At 32.8% G+C, this 22,222-nt stretch overlaps 1 protein-coding gene across 1 annotated transcript in view; it reads right to left on the bottom strand.

Annotated features, from left to right (window-relative positions):
• The window catches only part of LOC100376849 (DDB1- and CUL4-associated factor 7), a 40,618-nt gene that overhangs the window by 3,459 nt on the left and 14,937 nt on the right, over positions 1 to 22,222 (bottom strand). The window contains exons 2-5 of the mRNA XM_002742356.3: positions 15,386 to 15,487; positions 12,358 to 12,456; positions 7,173 to 7,361; positions 6,213 to 6,422 (exon numbers count right to left, since the gene is read on the bottom strand). Of these exons, the coding sequence (XP_002742402.1) occupies positions 6,213 to 6,422; positions 7,173 to 7,361; positions 12,358 to 12,456; positions 15,386 to 15,487 (600 nt within the window). The remainder of the gene's footprint in view (positions 1 to 6,212; positions 6,423 to 7,172; positions 7,362 to 12,357; positions 12,457 to 15,385; positions 15,488 to 22,222) is intronic.

Genomic DNA, 22,222 nt, shown 5'->3' with positions numbered 1-22,222 from the left:
ATTGTAGTGTTATCGTTTGGTTTACACTGTTTCAGTACATCTTAATGTCGATGAATACGTAAAGATGTGAATAAATTGTAGTGTTATCGTTTGGTTTACACTGTTTCAGTACATCTTAATGTCGATGAATATGTAAAGATGTGAATAAATTGTAGGGTTATCGTTTGGTTTACACTGTTTCAGTACATCTTAATGTCGATGAATATGTAAAGATGTGAATAAATTGTAGTGTTATCGTTTGGTTTACACTGTTTCAGTACATCTTAATGTCGATGAATATGTAAAGATGTGAATAAATTGTAGGGTTATCGTTTGGTTTACACTGTTTCAGTACATCTTAATGTCGATGAATATGTAAAGATGTGAATAAATTGTAGTGTTATCGTTTGGTTTACACTGTTTCAGTACATCTTAATGTCGATGAATACGTAAAGATGTGAATAAATTGTAGGGTTATCGTTTGGTTTACACTGTTTCAGTACATCTTAATGTCGATGAATATGTAAAGATGTGAATAAATTGTAGTGTTATCGTTTGGTTTACACTGTTTCAGTACATCTTAATGTCGATGAATACGTAAAGATGTGAATAAATTGTAGTGTTATCGTTTGGTTTACACTGTTTCAGTACATCTTAATGTCGATGAATACGTAAAGATGTGAATAAATTGTAGTGTTATCGTTTGGTTTACACTGTTTCAGTACATCTTAATGTCGATGAATACGTAAAGATGTGAATAAATTGTAGTGTTATCGTTTGGTTTACACTGTTTCAGTACATCTTAATGTCGATGAATATGTAAAGATGTGAATAAATTGTAGTGTTATCGTTTGGTTTACACTGTTTCAGTACATCTTAATGTCGATGAATACGTAAAGATGTGAATAAATTGTAGTGTTATCGTTTGGTTTACACTGTTTCAGTACATCTTAATGTCGATGAATACGTAAAGATGTGAATAAATTGTAGTGTTATCGTTTGGTTTACACTGTTTCAGTACATCTTAATGTCGATGAATACGTAAAGATGTGAATAAATTGTAGTGATATCGTTTGGTTTACACTGTTTCAGTACATCTTAATGTCGATGAATACGTAAAGATGTGAATAAATTGTAGTGTTATCGTTTGGTTTACACTGTTTCAGTACATCTTAATGTCGATGAATACGTAAAGATGTGAATAAATTGTAGTGTTATCGTTTGGTTTACACTGTTTCAGTACATCTTAATGTCGATGAATACGTAAAGATGTGAATAAATTGTAGTGTTATCGTTTGGTTTACACTGTTTCAGTACATCTTAATGTCGATGAATACGTAAAGATGTGAATAAATTGTAGTGTTATCGTTTGGTTTACACTGTTTCAGTACATCTTAATGTCGATGAATACGTAAAGATGTGAATAAATTGTAGTGTTATCGTTTGGTTTACACTGTTTCAGTACATCTTAATGTCGATGAATATGTAAAGATGTGAATAAATTGTAGTGTTATCGTTTGGTTTACACTGTTTCAGTACATCTTAATGTCGATGAATACGTAAAGATGTGAATAAATTGTAGTGTTATCGTTTGGTTTACACTGTTTCAGTACATCTTAATGTCGATGAATACGTAAAGATGTGAATAAATTGTAGTGTTATCGTTTGGTTTACACTGTTTCAGTACATCTTAATGTCGATGAATACGTAAAGATGTGAATAAATTGTAGTGTTATCGTTTGGTTTACACTGTTTCAGTACATCTTAATGTCGATGAATATGTAAAGATGTGAATAAATTGTAGTGTTATCGTTTGGTTTACACTGTTTCAGTACATCTTAATGTCGATGAATATGTAAAGATGTGAATAAATTGTAGTGTTATCGTTTGGTTTACACTGTTTCAGTACATCTTAATGTCGATGAATATGTAAAGATGTGAATAAATTGTAGTGTTATCGTTTGGTTTACACTGTTTCAGTACATCTTAATGTCGATGAATACGTAAAGATGTGAATAAATTGTAGTGTTATCGTTTGGTTTACACTGTTTCAGTACATCTTAATGTCGATGAATACGTAAAGATGTGAATAAATTGTAGTGTTATCGTTTGGTTTACACTGTTTCAGTACATATTAATGTCGATGAATATGTAAAGATGTGAATAAATTGTAGTGTTATCGTTTGGTTTACACTGTTTCAGTACATCTTAATGTCGATGAATATGTAAAGATGTGAATAAATTGTAGTGTTATCGTTTGGTTTACACTGTTTCAGTACATCTTAATGTCGATGAATATGTAAAGATGTGAATAAATTGTAGTGTTATCGTTTGGTTTACACTGTTTCAGTACATCTTAATGTCGATGAATATGTAAAGATGTGAATAAATTGTAGTGTTATCGTTTGGTTTACACTGTTTCAGTACATCTTAATGTCGATGAATATGTAAAGATGTGAATAAATTGTAGTGTTATCGTTTGGTTTACACTGTTTCAGTACATCTTAATGTCGATGAATATGTAAAGATGTGAATAAATTGTAGTGTTATCGTTTGGTTTACACTGTTTCAGTACATCTTAATGTCGATGAATATGTAAAGATGTGAATAAATTGTAGTGTTATCGTTTGGTTTACACTGTTTCAGTACATCTTAATGTCGATGAATATGTAAAGATGTGAATAAATTGTAGTGTTATCGTTTGGTTTACACTGTTTCAGTACATCTTAATGTCGATGAATACGTAAAGATGTGAATAAATTGTAGTGTTATCGTTTGGTTTACACTGTTTCAGTACATCTTAATGTCGATGAATACGTAAAGATGTGAATAAATTGTAGTGTTATCGTTTGGTTTACACTGTTTCAGTACATCTTAATGTCGATGAATACGTAAAGATGTGAATAAATTGTAGGGTTATCGTTTGGTTTACACTGTTTCAGTACATCTTAATGTCGATGAATACGTAAAGATGTGAATAAATTGTAGTGTTATCGTTTGGTTTACACTGTTTCAGTACATCTTAATGTCGATGAATACGTAAAGATGTGAATAAATTGTAGTGTTATCGTTTGGTTTACACTGTTTCAGTACATCTTAATGTCGATGAATACGTAAAGATGTGAATAAATTGTAGTGTTATCGTTTGGTTTACACTGTTTCAGTACATCTTAATGTCGATGAATACGTAAAGATGTGAATAAATTGTAGGGTTATCGTTTGGTTTACACTGTTTCAGTACATCTTAATGTCGATGAATACGTAAAGATGTGAATAAATTGTAGTGTTATCGTTTGGTTTACACTGTTTCAGTACATCTTAATGTCGATGAATACGTAAAGATGTGAATAAATTGTAGTGTTATCGTTTGGTTTACACTGTTTCAGTACATCTTAATGTCGATGAATACGTAAAGATGTGAATAAATTGTAGTGTTATCGTTTGGTTTACACTGTTTCAGTACATCTTAATGTCGATGAATACGTAAAGATGTGAATAAATTGTAGTGTTATCGTTTGGTTTACACTGTTTCAGTACATCTTAATGTCGATGAATACGTAAAGATGTGAATAAATTGTAGTGTTATCGTTTGGTTTACACTGTTTCAGTACATCTTAATGTCGATGAATACGTAAAGATGTGAATAAATTGTAGTGTTATCGTTTGGTTTACACTGTTTCAGTACATCTTAATGTCGATGAATACGTAAAGATGTGAATAAATTGTAGTGTTATCGTTTGGTTTACACTGTTTCAGTACATCTTAATGTCGATGAATATGTAAAGATGTGAATAAATTGTAGTGTTATCGTTTGGTTTACACTGTTTCAGTACATCTTAATGTCGATGAATACGTAAAGATGTGAATAAATTGTAGTGTTATCGTTTGGTTTACACTGTTTCAGTACATCTTAATGTCGATGAATACGTAAAGATGTGAATAAATTGTAGTGTTATCGTTTGGTTTACACTGTTTCAGTACATCTTAATGTCGATGAATACGTAAAGATGTGAATAAATTGTAGTGTTATCGTTTGGTTTACACTGTTTCAGTACATCTTAATGTCGATGAATACGTAAAGATGTGAATAAATTGTAGTGTTATCGTTTGGTTTACACTGTTTCAGTACATCTTAATGTCGATGAATACGTAAAGATGTGAATAAATTGTAGGGTTATCGTTTGGTTTACACTGTTTCAGTACATCTTAATGTCGATGAATACGTAAAGATGTGAATAAATTGTAGTGTTATCGTTTGGTTTACACTGTTTCAGTACATCTTAATGTCGATGAATACGTAAAGATGTGAATAAATTGTAGTGTTATCGTTTGGTTTACACTGTTTCAGTACATCTTAATGTCGATGAATACGTAAAGATGTGAATAAATTGTAGTGTTATCGTTTGGTTTACACTGTTTCAGTACATCTTAATGTCGATGAATACGTAAAGATGTGAATAAATTGTAGTGTTATCGTTTGGTTTACACTGTTTCAGTACATCTTAATGTCGATGAATACGTAAAGATGTGAATAAATTGTAGTGTTATCGTTTGGTTTACACTGTTTCAGTACATCTTAATGTCGATGAATACGTAAAGATGTGAATAAATTGTAGTGTTATCGTTTGGTTTACACTGTTTCAGTACATCTTAATGTCGATGAATACGTAAAGATGTGAATAAATTGTAGTGTTATCGTTTGGTTTACACTGTTTCAGTACATCTTAATGTCGATGAATACGTAAAGATGTGAATAAATTGTAGTGTTATCGTTTGGTTTACACTGTTTCAGTACATCTTAATGTCGATGAATACGTAAAGATGTGAATAAATTGTAGTGTTATCGTTTGGTTTACACTGTTTCAGTACATCTTAATGTCGATGAATACGTAAAGATGTGAATAAATTGTAGTGTTATCGTTTGGTTTACACTGTTTCAGTACATCTTAATGTCGATGAATACGTAAAGATGTGAATAAATTGTAGGGTTATCGTTTGGTTTACACTGTTTCAGTACATCTTAATGTCGATGAATACGTAAAGATGTGAATAAATTGTAGTGTTATCGTTTGGTTTACACTGTTTCAGTACATCTTAATGTCGATGAATACGTAAAGATGTGAATAAATTGTAGGGTTATCGTTTGGTTTACACTGTTTCAGTACATCTTAATGTCGATGAATACGTAAAGATGTGAATAAATTGTAGGGTTATCGTTTGGTTTACACTGTTTCAGTACATCTTAATGTCGATGAATACGTAAAGATGTGAATAAATTGTAGTGTTATCGTTTGGTTTACACTGTTTCAGTACATCTTAATGTCGATGAATACGTAAAGATGTGAATAAATTGTAGGGTTATCGTTTGGTTTACACTGTTTCAGTACATCTTAATGTCGATGAATACGTAAAGATGTGAATAAATTGTAGTGTTATCGTTTGGTTTACACTGTTTCAGTACATCTTAATGTCGATGAATACGTAAAGATGTGAATAAATTGTAGTGTTATCGTTTGGTTTACACTGTTTCAGTACATCTTAATGTCGATGAATACGTAAAGATGTGAATAAATTGTAGTGTTATCGTTTGGTTTACACTGTTTCAGTACATCTTAATGTCGATGAATACGTAAAGATGTGAATAAATTGTAGTGTTATCGTTTGGTTTACACTGTTTCAGTACATCTTAATGTCGATGAATACGTAAAGATGTGAATAAATTGTAGTGTTATCGTTTGGTTTACACTGTTTCAGTACATCTTAATGTCGATGAATACGTAAAGATGTGAATAAATTGTAGTGTTATCGTTTGGTTTACACTGTTTCAGTACATCTTAATGTCGATGAATACGTAAAGATGTGAATAAATTGTAGTGTTATCGTTTGGTTTACACTGTTTCAGTACATCTTAATGTCGATGAATACGTAAAGATGTGAATAAATTGTAGTGTTATCGTTTGGTTTACACTGTTTCAGTACATCTTAATGTCGATGAATATGTAAAGATGTGAATAAATTGTAGTGTTATCGTTTGGTTCAAGGCTAATATATTGTAATTCCTGTTTTAAATTTTTAAACTTAGATTTCATCATCTGTGAGAACAGTTTGTGCTCAATTTATGAGAAGGCGTTTGGATACTGTACAAGGATGATAAAAGCAGACATAGCGGTATATTTAATATCACAAAATAAATGATGGTGTTTAGTATCATCACCGATGGCTGATTCACTTACCTCAAACCCATCCATGGCCATTGTCGCTAGGTAGTTAGGGTCTTGTTTATTCCATGCAAGTCTTAGCAGTGGATGATGTTGTGGATCTTCATAAATAATAGTGGAATGTTCTAAATGGCGTAAATCAAACATTCGAACAGAGCCATCTGCTCCGACCGATGCAAACATGTCACGCCCACCTCCTGCCCTACTAAACGCTATATCATAAACCTGTAGACAAAGACAGACATGTCAAAGGTCATACTAATATCTATTTTTATATAAACAAGTTAGGGACAGAACAGCAGATCTATATACATAGCTCTATCCATATAAGAAACTGAAGTGAGTGAAAATTAAGATGAATACAGTTGATCGCATGACACAAAATGTACTTTAGACACTGATTCCCTCACACACCCTGTGGCGAGTCATGTTTTGTATACACTGGTGTTATGTAATGGGCATACCAGTGCTGATAACCCCACATCCAAGGGTGCTCAACGCCACTATTTTTGAGTTCCCTATTTATGCAAACTAAGTGATATGCATCATATAATCTTAAATGCATATACCAAGTTTGAGCAAAATCTGTCCAGAACTCCAGACCGGCTCCAGAATGGCATAAGGGTTAAATGACCAAGATTTGGAAATGCACAAAAATTTCCAAATCTTAAATCAGATAGTGGACGCGAGTATGTATGCCAAGATGCATGATGTGTGTACGAGATCTGACTTGTCCAGGCACATCCGGGTACGTCCAGATACTAATGGCACTCAATGAAGGTCAATTCACAAGATTGTTTATGTTTTAATTGAAGCGCAAGATCATTATGAATATTCCTATTCAGGGCCGAAATTAGAATGACCAAATCATGAAGAATCACAACAAAATATTCCCTGGTCAGTTAAAAATCATATATCAAATATGAAGACCATATATTACCATATAGATCACATTGCACTATTCTCTCTACTAACCTCCTTATCATGTGCAATGAGTTGTGTTTTGACATGTCCCGATACAAGATTCACTCTTCCTAATACTTGTCCCGTTTCTAGACCCCATATTGTACATGTTGTGTCAATGCTTGAGGTTCCTAGTAAATTGGGATCCACCTCATTCCAGTCAAACGATGTCAGCGGCGCACAGAAATCTGAATTTTTGTTCTGCAGAAAAAAAAAAAAAGAAGAAGAAATTGAAAGTCAATAAACCTAACAATGGGTCACTATGTGACTATAAAAAGAACTGCTGCTGAATAAACCATCAATTTAACAATCAGTACATGGAACAGTGTGCACTGGGCTGGGATGCTGTGATACAGTGCCCTCATACGGTCATAGTTAATTTTCTTTCCTTTTTATCAATATAACCTCAATATATAGTCAGACAAATGGTAAACGTATCCTCTACAATGATGTATGTGTGAAGTTTAAACTTGATTGGTCCTTGCATGTCAGATATACAGATCCAAAACTGTACTCTTTAAAACAGCCTACCATTTTGAACTTGATCTGAATAAATAAAATAGTGTGCATCAAGGTTTTGTATTCAAAGAATGTACCAAGTTTAAACCAAATCTGTCAACATACGACTGATATTAATTCTGAATGGTGATTGGTGGCATTAAAATGGCTGCCATTCAGCCATCATGAATTGGAATATGAAACAAATGCATGTGCGCATATAATGTCTCGTGCATATGCAAAGTTTGAACTTGATTGGCACAAATACTTAGAAAGAATGGAATTTCTGTGAAGACAGCAACAGTGTTTACATCGCCATCTTAAAAAGTGACCTGACTCGTAAAAATTGTGCAATATCAAGAGACCATGTACATTGCACCTTCCTTCAAGAAAGAAAAATATTCACTAAGCGTTTAATTTATTGGTTTGTGAAAAAAATGGATAGGTCCTATAATTAAATTGAATTATTATGACCCAGACATTAGACTGTATGCATTATAGTTGGCTGGCGAAACACTGGGAATGTGCTTTTTTTAATCTTTATGTGTTATTTTAGTTAGAATCAGGCATCCATGTGGAATTGTACATTTTGTATCATAGTAATGATAGATGCATTCTTTGATTATAGCATTTTAATCTCACAATTGGTGTTTAAAAATAGCAAAAATAATTTGTAACTTTATGCATAATTTCTACAGAAATATATCTTGTTGGATTCCAAATTTGTATTTTAGAGAAAATGATGAAATAAAATTTTTGTCAAATGTGTCTGGACATTGTTTGTCAAAATTTACAAAAAAAAATACATTTGCATTTATATTTAGATAGCATTTGTTGTTAGGTACATGTACAGGCATCCATACAAAATTATATAAAGGTATTTTCGAGGGTAAGAGTGGATGCCATCTGTGGTTTTGCATTTTGATATAAAAATGATGAAATTGATCAAAATCCACAATATTTAAAAATATTTATTTATCAAGTTTGAGTTTCGAGATTTTACTTGCCAAAATATGTGATGTACCTATTCAGGATGATTTTTGACAAAACAATGTAACCAATCCAGTCATGAATACAGTAAGCATTCAATTAAGTATTTAACTTTTGAAAAACCTCTACTACATCCATATATATATATATATATTCCAGTAACCGCACTATTGTGTTGACCTGAGCACTGCAACCGACTGTTAGTTGGACATCATACAAAACACAAATTCTAATTATGGTTTGCACAATATGTAACAAAAACTTGCAATTATTGATACATTTGCTTAGACAAAATATAAACCTGATATAAACTTATTGTCTATCCAATTATAATTGGGATTATTGTGGTTTAGGAGTGGTTACTCTGGCGCTAATACAGTGAATTTCATCGCATCAGCAATCACGGCAGAGACGTATTTTATAGAGGGATTATTCATACACTGCATACCTTAATGTGTGCATAATTGGCAAAGGAATACCAGCTCACAATTTAGATGCAAGAATGAATGAAAAATAGTTAGATAAAGTGCAATCAATAAATGCAATGTACAAAAATGAAATCTACATTTAATTAAATTAGAGGCCGATACGAAACAATTAAATAATTTGCAATCCATGTTTGCTCTAAACAAGTAATCTTCCACCATGCTGAATAACTGGTCTGTCAATTTTCAATTGTCAAAAAAATAGATAATAGATAATATAGATAACGGGATCAGTACAAGTGCATGATTAATTGAACCACTGGTGGGAAGTTACAAACATTCCCAATATGATAGGATAGTTGGCATTGTTTAGTGAAGGAGATCTTCCAATTCAGTCTGTTTGAAAAAAAAATGTTTTTATTCAGCATAATATTATGAATGTCAACAGTTTACATACCATTTTGTTGGTTGAGGTGCAAGGCTTTATAGAAGTTGACAAAAACTATAAACTGACCTTGGCTGGGGTCAACAATTTAATACAATTTCCCATGATTGTATCTCAATACCGTACATGTATAATAATATGAAATAATCAAAGCCAATAATGTATGACGTACAATGTATATCCATTTCACTTATGTTGTAAACTACGTGTATATTCAGTCTAGTCATGTAACAACACAAATTGCTTACAGGCATATTAGACGAAGCAATTACGCTACATCTCACATTTGAGGAAGCAAGACCGTTACTGCGTCATACTGTGCACCACCGCGAAGCAAAACAAAGTTTTTAATCAAATCAGCGTACAATCTTCCATAACTGCAATAATAATGTCAACCAATTTGGACAAACTGGCATTTTTTTCAATAAATGGCACGGTTCAGTTTTTTTGTGCAAGTACCAAATCATATAAAGTGTGTCTAGACATTATCAAATTGCAATCAGTCAATTGCGAAAATGTCTACTATAACTGATGTACCGGTAAATCTGTAGTAATACAGTGTGTGTAAACTGACATCAAGATTGAATTTGTTTTTTTAGACTATAATACCGATAGCATGAAACAAGACGAGTAAACAAAACAGTCAACTATAGCAGACATTTTTAAAGATATTATAACTAAATGTAAAAACCATTTCTCGCTTTTTTTTTTATCTTGTCCGTTTCAATTGATTACCGATAACATAACGAAAGGTGTTTACAACTTTGGAAGGACAATTGGAATCTACCAGGTGTGCTGTTATTTGAATAACTGAACTGAATTGCCTACATAACACACGTGCTAGCAAGATTACATTCTGATTGGCTCATGTGGAAACCCAGGTGGTGTCCCTGAATCTGGGCCATTTATGCCTATATTGGACTGACTAAGGACAGTTGGGGTCCATCATTTCTACTGTGTACTGTGTGTAGCTACTGTGATATTGTGAGACAAGTGATACAGGCTTCAATCATCATTCTGTCGTCCATTTCTACATCCTGGAACTGTGAGTTATCACCAATGCACACTTCCCCAAGCAATCCCCCATTTTAGTGAATTTATCCATTGTATTTTTCTGAGCTTTGTTTCTTGTAATTATTCGAGAGGTATTAAAGCCAGGAGCTCAATATTTTGCTGTATGTGTATTTCATTTCCAGTACTATTGTCTTGTCTACCCCCATTCTAGCAGTGAAAGAACGCCCTGTCCAGTGCGAGTTCTCTGGATGGCTCTCTCAATTGCAATAAGCAGGCATTACACTGTGACATAGATAAATGATAAAAAATGCCTTTTATCAAAGACCACAGGTGTCTCAAACGCCCTTGCGTTTGTACATGTTTGCATTGACGTCAGACGTCTGTTTCACCAAACATGGTGACCTTTAATTTTGTCAAAAGCAAATGTCAGTAAAATTACTAAACATAAAAGTTAATAATAATCAAGTTACGCCCCTATAGATATTGTGAACCTCAAACATTCTAAATTTCACAATCTAGTAGATAATTTATTCAAAACTGAACAGAGGTCATGCGCTATATTTGGTCCTACATTCGTTTTTGGGGAACATGAATATGTATAGAGGGGTGGGAATAACCATGGCAACATCCTGTTTGAATCTTGAATTTTGCATATTCATAAACTTTTGATCTGCACTGGTCGATTGGAGCCTGAAATCAAATCATTTTCTTGCCTTAAAACACTCCTGAATGTTCAAATTGTTGCGTTTCAATGACACAATTCTTGTATTGACAATCAGGGCATCTAATAATTGTTTTTGAGTGAATTCTATGTGAAATGTGCAATGATTTTGACACATTGGATGTATACATGTGTCGTACTGAGCTGAACAAACGTAAGCTTGTCTCTAAATTCATACTGATGAAAAAAAATGTATACAAGTTAAAGAAGCTTCAAGCATATATGTTATTGCTAGTATAATTTATTATAAATTAATTATTATTGAATGTTATGCTAGGACTTAGTATTTAAACAGCATTAATAAATGCACTTTTGTTTATTTACTTATGGAAATTTCTATTTAAAGTTTCCTATTATTTTCTCACTCAAAAAAAAATGAAAATATACAGCAATTTTGGTTAATAGTAAATTTAGTACAAAAAATTAATAGTAAACTTATCCCACTAAACATTGTAAATAAAACAATACATTTTTGAAATGTTGTTACTAGCTGCAGTTTTGGGTCGAATGGATGGTACATAGTGGGCGGCAATGTTCAGCCGCATTGGGCTCTTGCAGAGTGTAGACCCAGTCATTTTTTGTTGCATTGTAGACACATGGCCATTTATGACCCCATTTGGTGGCAAAGGGTTAAATATACATGTACATTGCTCGTATTTATCGCCTTTTTCGATCACTGAATACTGTACAAACCGAATATTCCATTTCTACATACATTTTGAAAATGTTCAAGTTGCTTTAAATTGAGTGATGCAGTGTTATAGTGTTTCACAATATTTAGCTTGTTTTAACGCATTGAATTCACGCACGTCATTATAGCTATACACTCATAGTGGTCCTGTTCTAAAACAGTTTTACAGTTAGTCCTCATCAAAATTTCCTGGTTATATTTCTAAATCACAGAAAGGATCCATGAGCTAATGTTAAGAAACCATAACAAAATGTATCTGCACATGCTACACGTATGCAACTCAGATACTTCTGGAATGTGGTAAGTTCAGCTTAAAAAGATAAACAATGAGACGTGCATCTGGACAATAGAAATCCATCATTTCGTAACCATGTATTGAGGGATTGTGATGTAGAATAAGAAAGTTTACCTACATTATTTAGAAGACATTCCAATCTGGTTTCAGTGTCTCCGACTCTCCACACTCTCAAGTAATCTCCACTGGTTGACACAAGATCTGGAAACACCCCTTTCTATGGAACACAAAGAAAACAAAGTATATAGTCAAAGGACGGTGGTTGTCGTGCCAAACATACGTGAAATATGGGTCTTGTATAAGAGCAAGGATGGTGACTTTGACTGTTGCCCAGACCAACGAGTATAAACTGATATGTTACCAAGCTTTAACTACGTAATTTATTCGGTGATTGGAAGGCATCGAAGGGTCATTGATGGTAATTAGTTTACGTAGCACCCAGGCGCTATTATTTACAGCAAAAATGGTAAAAAGAAATTTGTCAAATAGAGAGGTTAGATTACAAATTATTGTCAACACATACAGCAAGGCTAGAAACATAGCATTTACCAGGATTCCAAGATCTTATGAAAACATTATGCCATCAGCAATCAGCATGAACTGAATTTTCAAATGATACGCTACTGAGAGTTTACACTTCTATATAGAAGGTTTAATGTGAAAATGGCTATGAAGGCTCACTAAAACTCAGATACATAAACTGTGGTTACACAAATGACATACCTGTAACTAAGATTTGGCTAAAACCAAAATAAATAAACAAAGAGTGTACAATATTTTTTTTACAAACATTTCTCTTGTCAAAATATGTTTGTGAAATTAACTAGATCTTTAAATTTCTTTTTTTTTTTAAATAAAGCAGAATTCACAATGAAAAATAAAAAACAAATGACATATAGAAGATTAGACCAACAAATTTCTAATAATTTTGTCGTGGTTGATTTCATATTGGAAATTAATATAGCTTGTGGGGATGAGAGCGGCATGCTTTGTACTTTGCAACATCCTGCTCAACAATATATAAGACATACATGTACAATGTTTGAAAATAAATTAATATATAGGCTTATTTAAGTAGAACAGAAGTCACTGTAAATGACCCTGGCATATAAACATTGTATAATTCTGAAACCATATAAAGTCATTGAGATCTCAGACGAAAATATATTTGTACCATATTTTATTGGAATCAACACAGTTTTGTCGGACAAACGATTATGGACAGCAGTCAAATTGTATTAGATCACAAAACCTGTTTGATGAACTTTTAACAAAAATGGTCATGACATGCCTTAGAAACAAATAGGAACATATTTACTAGACAGGTATTAGGAGGGGTTCATAATTTTATGCATGCACTGTAGGAGATTTTATATAAATACCCAAAAAAAAACCATTTTCACTTTTTCAAACAGAACAACTCATACATATATAGGTATAAGGCCTAGGTATACAAACAATAACATAATATAAACAGTTTTATTGTGGGAATTACACAAGTAAGTATGAACTGGTGAACTGGGATTACCAGTAATTTCCCTTGGGTTTTACAGCTGTCAAAATCATAACTGAAATGATTTGCAATTTAATTAGATTATTAAAGGCAAACTTGGATAAGAGTGGATTACCACAGAGGACATACTGATATGGAAGACTTTCCCAGTCAGGAAATATACATGATTTTGTAACATCAGGTGCAACTTCCTGGACACATGACAATGAATGTTCGTGAATAGAAAGAAATTTGAATCAAATCATGGAACAAACTAACGTGGATCCAGAAGCTCATTATTATTAATGGTACATTTAATTTTTTGGGGGGTAGCAGAAACAGACTACATTTTTTGGCACCACCCTCTTCACCTCTCCCACTTTCTATGTAGAACCCTCCTTGCAATGGTTTGCACTTCCCTGTTCTTCATCTAACACATGGAAATTAAAACACTAGTCATTGTAATCCATATGGTCAAACATGAAGTAAAAATCCATTATTTTACATTATAGTAGAAACGTGTGAGGGGGTAACTTTTAATTAGTGCCTTGAACCTAATGAACCAATATCACATATCATTTTAATTCTAGAAATTGAATCACATAAGGTATAAAAATGATAAATCATAGTGTTAGCAAACCTAGACAAAACAATAAAATGTTTTCTTTTATATATCTTTACAATAAGGCATTTAATCATAGTGACTTTTTACTGAGAAACAGCAAGGCATTACATAATTCATTACAACACAAGTCTCATTATATGTACAAAGTTTTTAATTATCTCTCTACCAAGTGAAGGCATTAGAGCAATAAGAAGATGTTGATCCGTTCCCTCGTCAGATTTGAGTAAATTGACGATGAGATTGCTACTTGCTCTCCAGGGAGTACTTTAGCAAGCTATCAAACAGCGAGTGTCTGACGCGGTTAAACCAAGAGTTGTTACAAACAGTGAATCGCTCGTATCTGTCTCCCAGCTGAGCCCCCCCTGCAGGTAATTTCGGAGTCTAGACATAACAGCAGCAGCATGTAAATTCACCTTGATCTGAATTTGGAATAGTAGAATGGGCTATTGTGGTCCATTTTTTTAAACCCACTAGCTGGCCACTGTGATTTCAGAACAAGATGGCAAATGTGTGCATTGCTAAGATTTGTAATTTTCTACCCAATTTTAGTATGTCACAATCATTGCTAAAAAGATCAGCCAAGCATCAGCCTTTTCGGGTTGTGAAACCAGTGACCTACGAGGTCAAAAGATAAATTGGCAATGGTCATAGATGGCCAGCGCCCTCAGACGATGTTTTAGAAAAACAATCATGGCTGCCACGCATAGACCAACATAAAGCTTGATCCATGTGATAGTTGTTAGAAAAGATAATCCCAGAATAATTTGACAATGATTTCTTCAACAAATTTATTTTTAGTCAGTTACATACGAGTTGCCTCATGAGTGAATAATCTCAGTATTTTCAGACTAATTTTCACATGGAAATTTCAGTTAGAACTCACTTTAAAATTCTCATTACCACTACACACTGATAACAATATTCAAAGCTGCAATTTTATCACGACTGTTTATACAAGGATTGTAACAAGTCATATTTGCATGCAACATTTATGATTGACAACGAGAACTAAAGTTGAAATCAACTTACACTGTCTGGAATCCACATGATCTTTGTAGTTGGGTATGGATGATCAAATGTGTTCCTGGCAACAAAATCTGACGTTTCTTCATCAAGAGAAACAATTTGCACCTAAAATAGAAATAGACAAAATAATGAACACATAGAAATTAGAATATGTATTTATTCACTACGTTCAATTACCCACCATAGACTCCAGTCAGTCAAAATGACTGCAAATGTATAAATCAGAGGGAGAAATTGTGGACTGCCCACCTATCCCAGACGGACAGTTTGTACATGTAGTTGGGAAGGGTAAAATATAGAAATGACCTGTTGCTGTGAACAAGTTAATAAAACTAGCTACCCATTCATACACATTCATATCTATGACCATGTCCGTGAAAAAACAGTAACAGAGCGAATGACACGGATACAACAAAACAATTGATACTTCACAGCGGCTTCCCTATGTTTAATGACTTCTCAGGTATAAAGTATCAAGTTTTTACTAACTACTGTAAAATACTTTATTTTTGCTAGAATCAATTTTCACTGAAAAAGCTTTTTTGGTGTTTTGTATGGAATTTATTTTCACTGATTTTTGATGAGTTGAATGTGAAATATAAAAAACAAGCCATGCATGGCACAGTCCCTGTTAGTTATCAAATTTAAGATATATAGTTTTGTTTATAGTAATATAGCTGGAATATAACCATGTCAGGAATATGATTTTTTAGCATTAAAATGATTGACATTTGTATCTGATCGTCAAAAAAGTACTTGTCCATATTGAGAGATATTGCTCTGGAACAGCATTCAAAATCAGCCATTTTGAATACATGTATATATATAACATGATGTATAACGAATATATAAAATTTAAATATGACAAGTCAAAGCATTTAAGAGATATGGCTCTAGAAGCCCAATCATTAAAACAATATGGCCGCCAGACAGCCATTTTGAATCCGATCTGAAAAATAAATGATGTGCATCAGGAACCTGTAATGTCTAACATATGTACCAAGTTTGAACGAAATCCATCCATAAATGCTTGATATTTGATGATTTTTTAGCACAAAAATGGCCACCATTTGGCCATTTTGAATAGGATCGTCAAACCAATATATCTGTCTATCTATGATATGATGTATAATAAATATTTAAAATTTGAACATAATCAGTGAAAGCAAGTCAGAGATATGGCACGAGAACCACATTCATTAAAACAAAATGGCCGCCAGTCGGCCATTTTGAATCTTATCTAAAAAACAAAATTATTTGCATCAAGGTCCCATAATGCCTAATGTATATACCAAGTTTGAACAAAATCCATCTGTTAACAGCTGAGAAATGCTTGTTTTTGATGATTTTTAGCACAAAAATGGCCGCCATTCGGCCATCTTGAATCAGATCGTGAAACAAATTGACGTGCATATGTATACTATCATGTATGATGTATGTGTGAAGATTGATTGTGATTGGTCCAGGCATTTCTAAGATACAGGTCCGGACGCACGCACAGACGCACGCACAGAGGTCAAAACATAAGTCCCCGTTTTCGGACTGCATCCGAACGGGGACTAAAAAGGTATATTTGCTGGATTTTATTTTCACTGAATCAGCCCTTCAGTGAAAATAGCGAAAATAAATTCCAAGTGGAAATAAAGTATTTTACAGTAACCACACGAAGTGACTAATGTTTAACCCCCAAATTGACCTATATCCATGAAATAAACACAATGAACCATAAATGAAAATTTACAGTGAAATAAGGTAAATCAAGACAAGATGACTGAATGTTCTAAAAATCGACCCGCATATAAGGGCCATGAATTATAAACAAATGCTAAAGCACGTCATACAACCACATTGTTGCAATAAATTTATAAATAAATTACAATTATGAGAAGACAGTTATTCATACATACTGGCTATTTATTACAAAAAGACTTAATAAGCCTGTATATATATGATAATGGTTATACATGTACATTATTATTAATACCCTAAATTCCATTAACTAAACTAATGGAAACAATTTACAAATATGTTTTCCCACACCTAGGTAGTGATTTTTACCCTGCAGGCTATTCCAGACTAAAGCAAAGTCATTCCACCATCAATCAATCAGTTTCTTGTTAAAGGCACTTTAATAGCAACAACTAACTCAAAGGGTTCATTTCCGTAATTAATGGTTTCATTTTTACGGCCGTTATATTAGTTTACACAGAGAATGGTAATGTGCTAAAGAAGCTATTCAAGAGAGGCTGCCTCGTTTATACATTGTAACCACGTCATATGAGTACAAGTAAACATACAAGTAAGCGTACATGCATATCATGTAACATACACAGTAATCAATAGATGAAATTACTGCTCTACATTATCAATAACAGCAACATACATACATGGTATTTGCACTATTTGAGTCTCTAATAGAGCACATTTAACTTTTTTACCACCAGAATTTTTCTGCCGTTTTTTTTTTCTCATATTCTTCAATATTTCTGGAGAGAAACCCTAATTTTTGGAGCCAACAGACAAAATTTCAGTCAATTTCCAGTTTTTACTCAAAAAATTTGGCTATTTTTGTCTCAATCTTCCCAAGGAAAGCGGAGACTATTAAAAAGGACTATTTTGTGATGAAACGAGTAACTGGTGATGAAAAGGTTAAAGCAATAATTGCAATATCCACCTTGGTTTAAATTTTGAATCATTATCTTCCTTGAGCAAAATATCTAATACTTGTATGGTTTCAGTAGACAATGTAAGTTATCATTATTAATAAATGCTGTATCATTAGAGTACCACTTATTTTGATCAACGATATATGTACATCAGCTTTTGTCATTTACATTTATAAGCACATGTTTTACTAATAGAGCAATTGTAGTAAGAAATGCTATACATATTCTGTGTATCTTGAACCAATTGGGTGTGCACAATGAAGTGGAACATGTATGTTATGATTTATTTTGATATAAAAAGTCAGACCACAATGTGAATATATTTAAATCACTACGATATGTGCCTTAAGCCTCCATTTTGGGTTTAGTATATGAACAAAATATACACTGTGTTACACTAACAGGTCCAGTAGACATTGTAACAAATTTGTTTGAAAAGTGAATACCACTTGTTTGAAAAGCAGAGCAGACAGTACTGTTGTACTGTAATCAATCGCATCTGGGAACCAAACCCACAATCCCCCTGGAGAGAGGCGAACATGCTAATTACTGTACCATGGCTAAGGTCTAAGCTGGCAACAGGTACAGTTCAAGTTTAAGCTGGCTCAGCTTGCTTTCAAAACTATAATCTATCAAAATTATACACAGCAATTTGCCTGAATGTATTTTATTAGTAATATGTTAAAATGCTTTAGAACCTCAGTTGAAGTGACTGACATCCTAGGACTCCAATGAAAGTCACTATGACACCCTTTGTGTGTATTCCTACTACACAACCCTACTATGCTGTTCAACAGTAACATGTTCTTTCTGACTACCAAGAAAATTCTGATTCGGTTCTGAGACTGATAGATATTTTCCCAATTGTCCAATAATGCATAGTGAGTGCCAGGGTTTGATCGCTCACAAATACAACGACAGTATGATGTAAAAACTGGTAGCATGTTGCATGTGTTCATGTTAATAAGGCAATCAGAGAGATTAATGGTCAACAAAGTAGATTTCTAGAAAAAAAATCCATTCATTTAATACTCAACCTAAATAATCAATCAGAATGTATTGTAGTAGGGAAACATGTGTACAAATTACAAATGAGAGCTGGAGAGCACCTAATTTTAAAACTAAAATTAATAACATTTGCTGCATTAAAAAAATAACTGCATGTTCAATACATCCAAACAAAATACACGTGTCTTGATCTTATGTGAGTAAAGAGTGGAGGTCATCATATAGTGTGTGTTCAATGTTCTTGTGAAGAAACAATGTATTTTGACATGTGTTGTACAAACCCATAATACTGGTAAACATCGCATGTCACGACTACCACTACCTGTTAATTTTTTACATATTTGTTGACTGTGTTGACAGCACATTTACATAAAGCACATATGCTATGCTACCTGTACACAATAAACACAGTATAATTCTATATTAATAGATACGAATAATACAAATATTATGCTATGTGTATTAGAAACTGAGCCACTAGTACTAATGATTGAGATCGTCTAGAGTACAAGATTAATTCAAAATAGCGCTTAACCATTGCATGTACGAAGAGTGTGACCAAGTTAATGAGAAGTTAATTATTCACATAGTAAATGAAAATTTGATTTTTGGTATGGCCAAAACATATCACGACTTGAGCAGCATGTGTCAGTTGCACACACACCTGTGTAAAGCACAAGCTGTGGTAATAATGCAGTGTCGTGACACAATACTGAAGCACCTATATTAAAATAAATGAATAAAATAAAATAAAAATAAATAAATTTAACAAATACATACAAGACAATACAGATTTGAGATGATGATACAAAAAAGAAAAAACACAGTATACTACGCAATAGCTAGAAAACATTCGCTCAGTAAATATATTAATTTTCAAATCCATATATTAGCATTTATAACATACATGATGACGACCTCAGATATCAACTATCGGATCAATATTTAATTAGCTTTAAAAGCATGCTGAGATGCGTGTAGGAAATTGTATCCTCTGTATCACTAATGAATTTCATTATCAGTGGAAAGCAAGTCATAATTCAAAGCCAATTTCCTGCAAATCAATTCACACTGTCAATCTTTTTTTTTAATATCAGTAGATAACTGCCAACAAATCTAAATTGCAGCAGATCTTTACAAATTAACAACTAATCATTTTTAAAAATCATTTACGAGTATTTTCAAATGCCAATTCAAATCAACAAATCCTAAAAGCTCAAAAAGAATAAAGATTAAAAGCAGATTCAGGTCTGCAGATTATCTAAGACATTTATTCAAGTTTCATTGAAATACATGGTTCTTGAGATCAGTGGAACTGATAAAAATGTAATGCAAATTAAAAATTATTATGCAAATCGGGTGATTTCCTATGCACATATTTTCACACACAAAAATAATCATGTCAGCGGATTACACCATATCAAATAGTACATGTATGTTGCAAATTTCAATATAATCTGAGGGGGAGTAGTTCAAAAGATAACTGAAAAACAATTACACACAAGATAAAAATGTATTAGACTATTAATATGCATAGATTACAGCCAAAATCTCAGAAGGTTTGCAGATAATCCAAGAGAACATACATGTATGTACCAACTTACATCACATGTGTACTACGTTTGAATGAAATCAGTTCATGCATGTTATGGCTCAGAAGGAATGCAATCATGGGCAGAACTAAGGGGCTAATAACATCATAAACAAACACTTGGTTTAAACAATCCTGACGGTGGCATTGTTAAAATAACAGTGATGGTACACTGTAAAACATTTTTTTTCACCGTGTTTAATATTATAGAAACACTAATATTCATGAAACTGTTTGATAATAAAAAATGGCAGACACAAAAATGGCCGCCATTTGGCCATCTTGAATCAGATGGTGAAACAAATTGATGTGCATATGTATACTATTATGTATGATGTATGTGTGAAGTTTGATTGTGATTGGTCCAGGCATGTCTAAGATACAGGTCGGACGCACTAATAAATTCCATATAAAACACCCCAAAAGTCTTTTCAGCAAAAATTAATTCTAGCTAAAATAAAGTATTTTACAGTACATGAAAGTTCAAACTACTGTAAAATGACTAATTTTCACTGGGTTTAAATTTCACTGATTTACCATTTCAGGCATATTCAGTGGGTTTTAAATTCACGGTTTTATCATTTAGATAATGTGTTCTATGCTAAATTTTACATATTCACTGTGTTTTAATTTAGCGCATTTTTCCAGTCAGCGAAATAAGCTAAATTAAAACCCAGTGAATAATTACCCCCTTTACAGTACTTGAATATTTCAAGCCATCAGGTAATGCTAGTCAAAATATACATGTAAAAATGTGCCTGTAATAAAACTAGAACAAGACAAAATTATGTTAAAATATTCATATAACAAATGAGAATCAAGATCTAATTTCAAGCCTGAGCGTTTTCTTCTAGAAGGGATCTGAATACAAGAGTCAACATAGTCTGTGTAGAATCAGTATAGACAGAAATCAAACAACGCTAAAATGAACTTTTCAAGAGCATGTTTTAGAATTCAAACTGTGACTACGGGAAGACAGTAATTTATATCTATCTCTGTAATCATGTGAATTCATCTATTACGCTAATGAATGGGGCATATCTAGAGACTTTTAATAACTTGCTCCATTAATCTTGATAAACAATACATCATTACCTACTTGTGGAAGGAGCCATGCATGTCTGTGCAGTGAACACAGTACCCGGTAATACGTGCAGTAATAAACAGAAGAATCTAGGAGACAGCCACACACCGACGATCACACATTGAATACACAATAAAAATGACAAGCTATCCATACACGCATGTGTGATTATAGGTCACAGTAAGAACTTATTTCCAAACCTTTATTTCTCAATGAAAATGATGTTCAACCCTCAGCATATTTTGTTCAATATTTGAATTTAACAGGGGGGAAAAATTGTTCTCTAAATTTCAGAATTTTAAATTAATGAACAATTACTGAACATGACATTTATTGAAGTTATCTTGTCTCAGATTTGTGTTATTCATCCTTGATATTTTTCCTTAACGTCAACAAACATGGTCCCATCAAAAGTAGTCTACAAGACAGATGAGGGGAATGAAAATGAAAATGTTTACGATGTTGCAAATGTAAAGTAAAAGATAGTTCAA

The sequence above is a fragment of the Saccoglossus kowalevskii genome, chromosome 7, assembly GCF_978046115.1.
Source record: "Saccoglossus kowalevskii chromosome 7, keSacKowa6.1, whole genome shotgun sequence".
NCBI lineage: Eukaryota > Metazoa > Hemichordata > Enteropneusta > Harrimaniidae > Saccoglossus > Saccoglossus kowalevskii.
The sequence above is the reverse complement of the archived record's forward strand: the minus strand, read 5'-3'. Positions and strand labels throughout refer to the sequence as shown.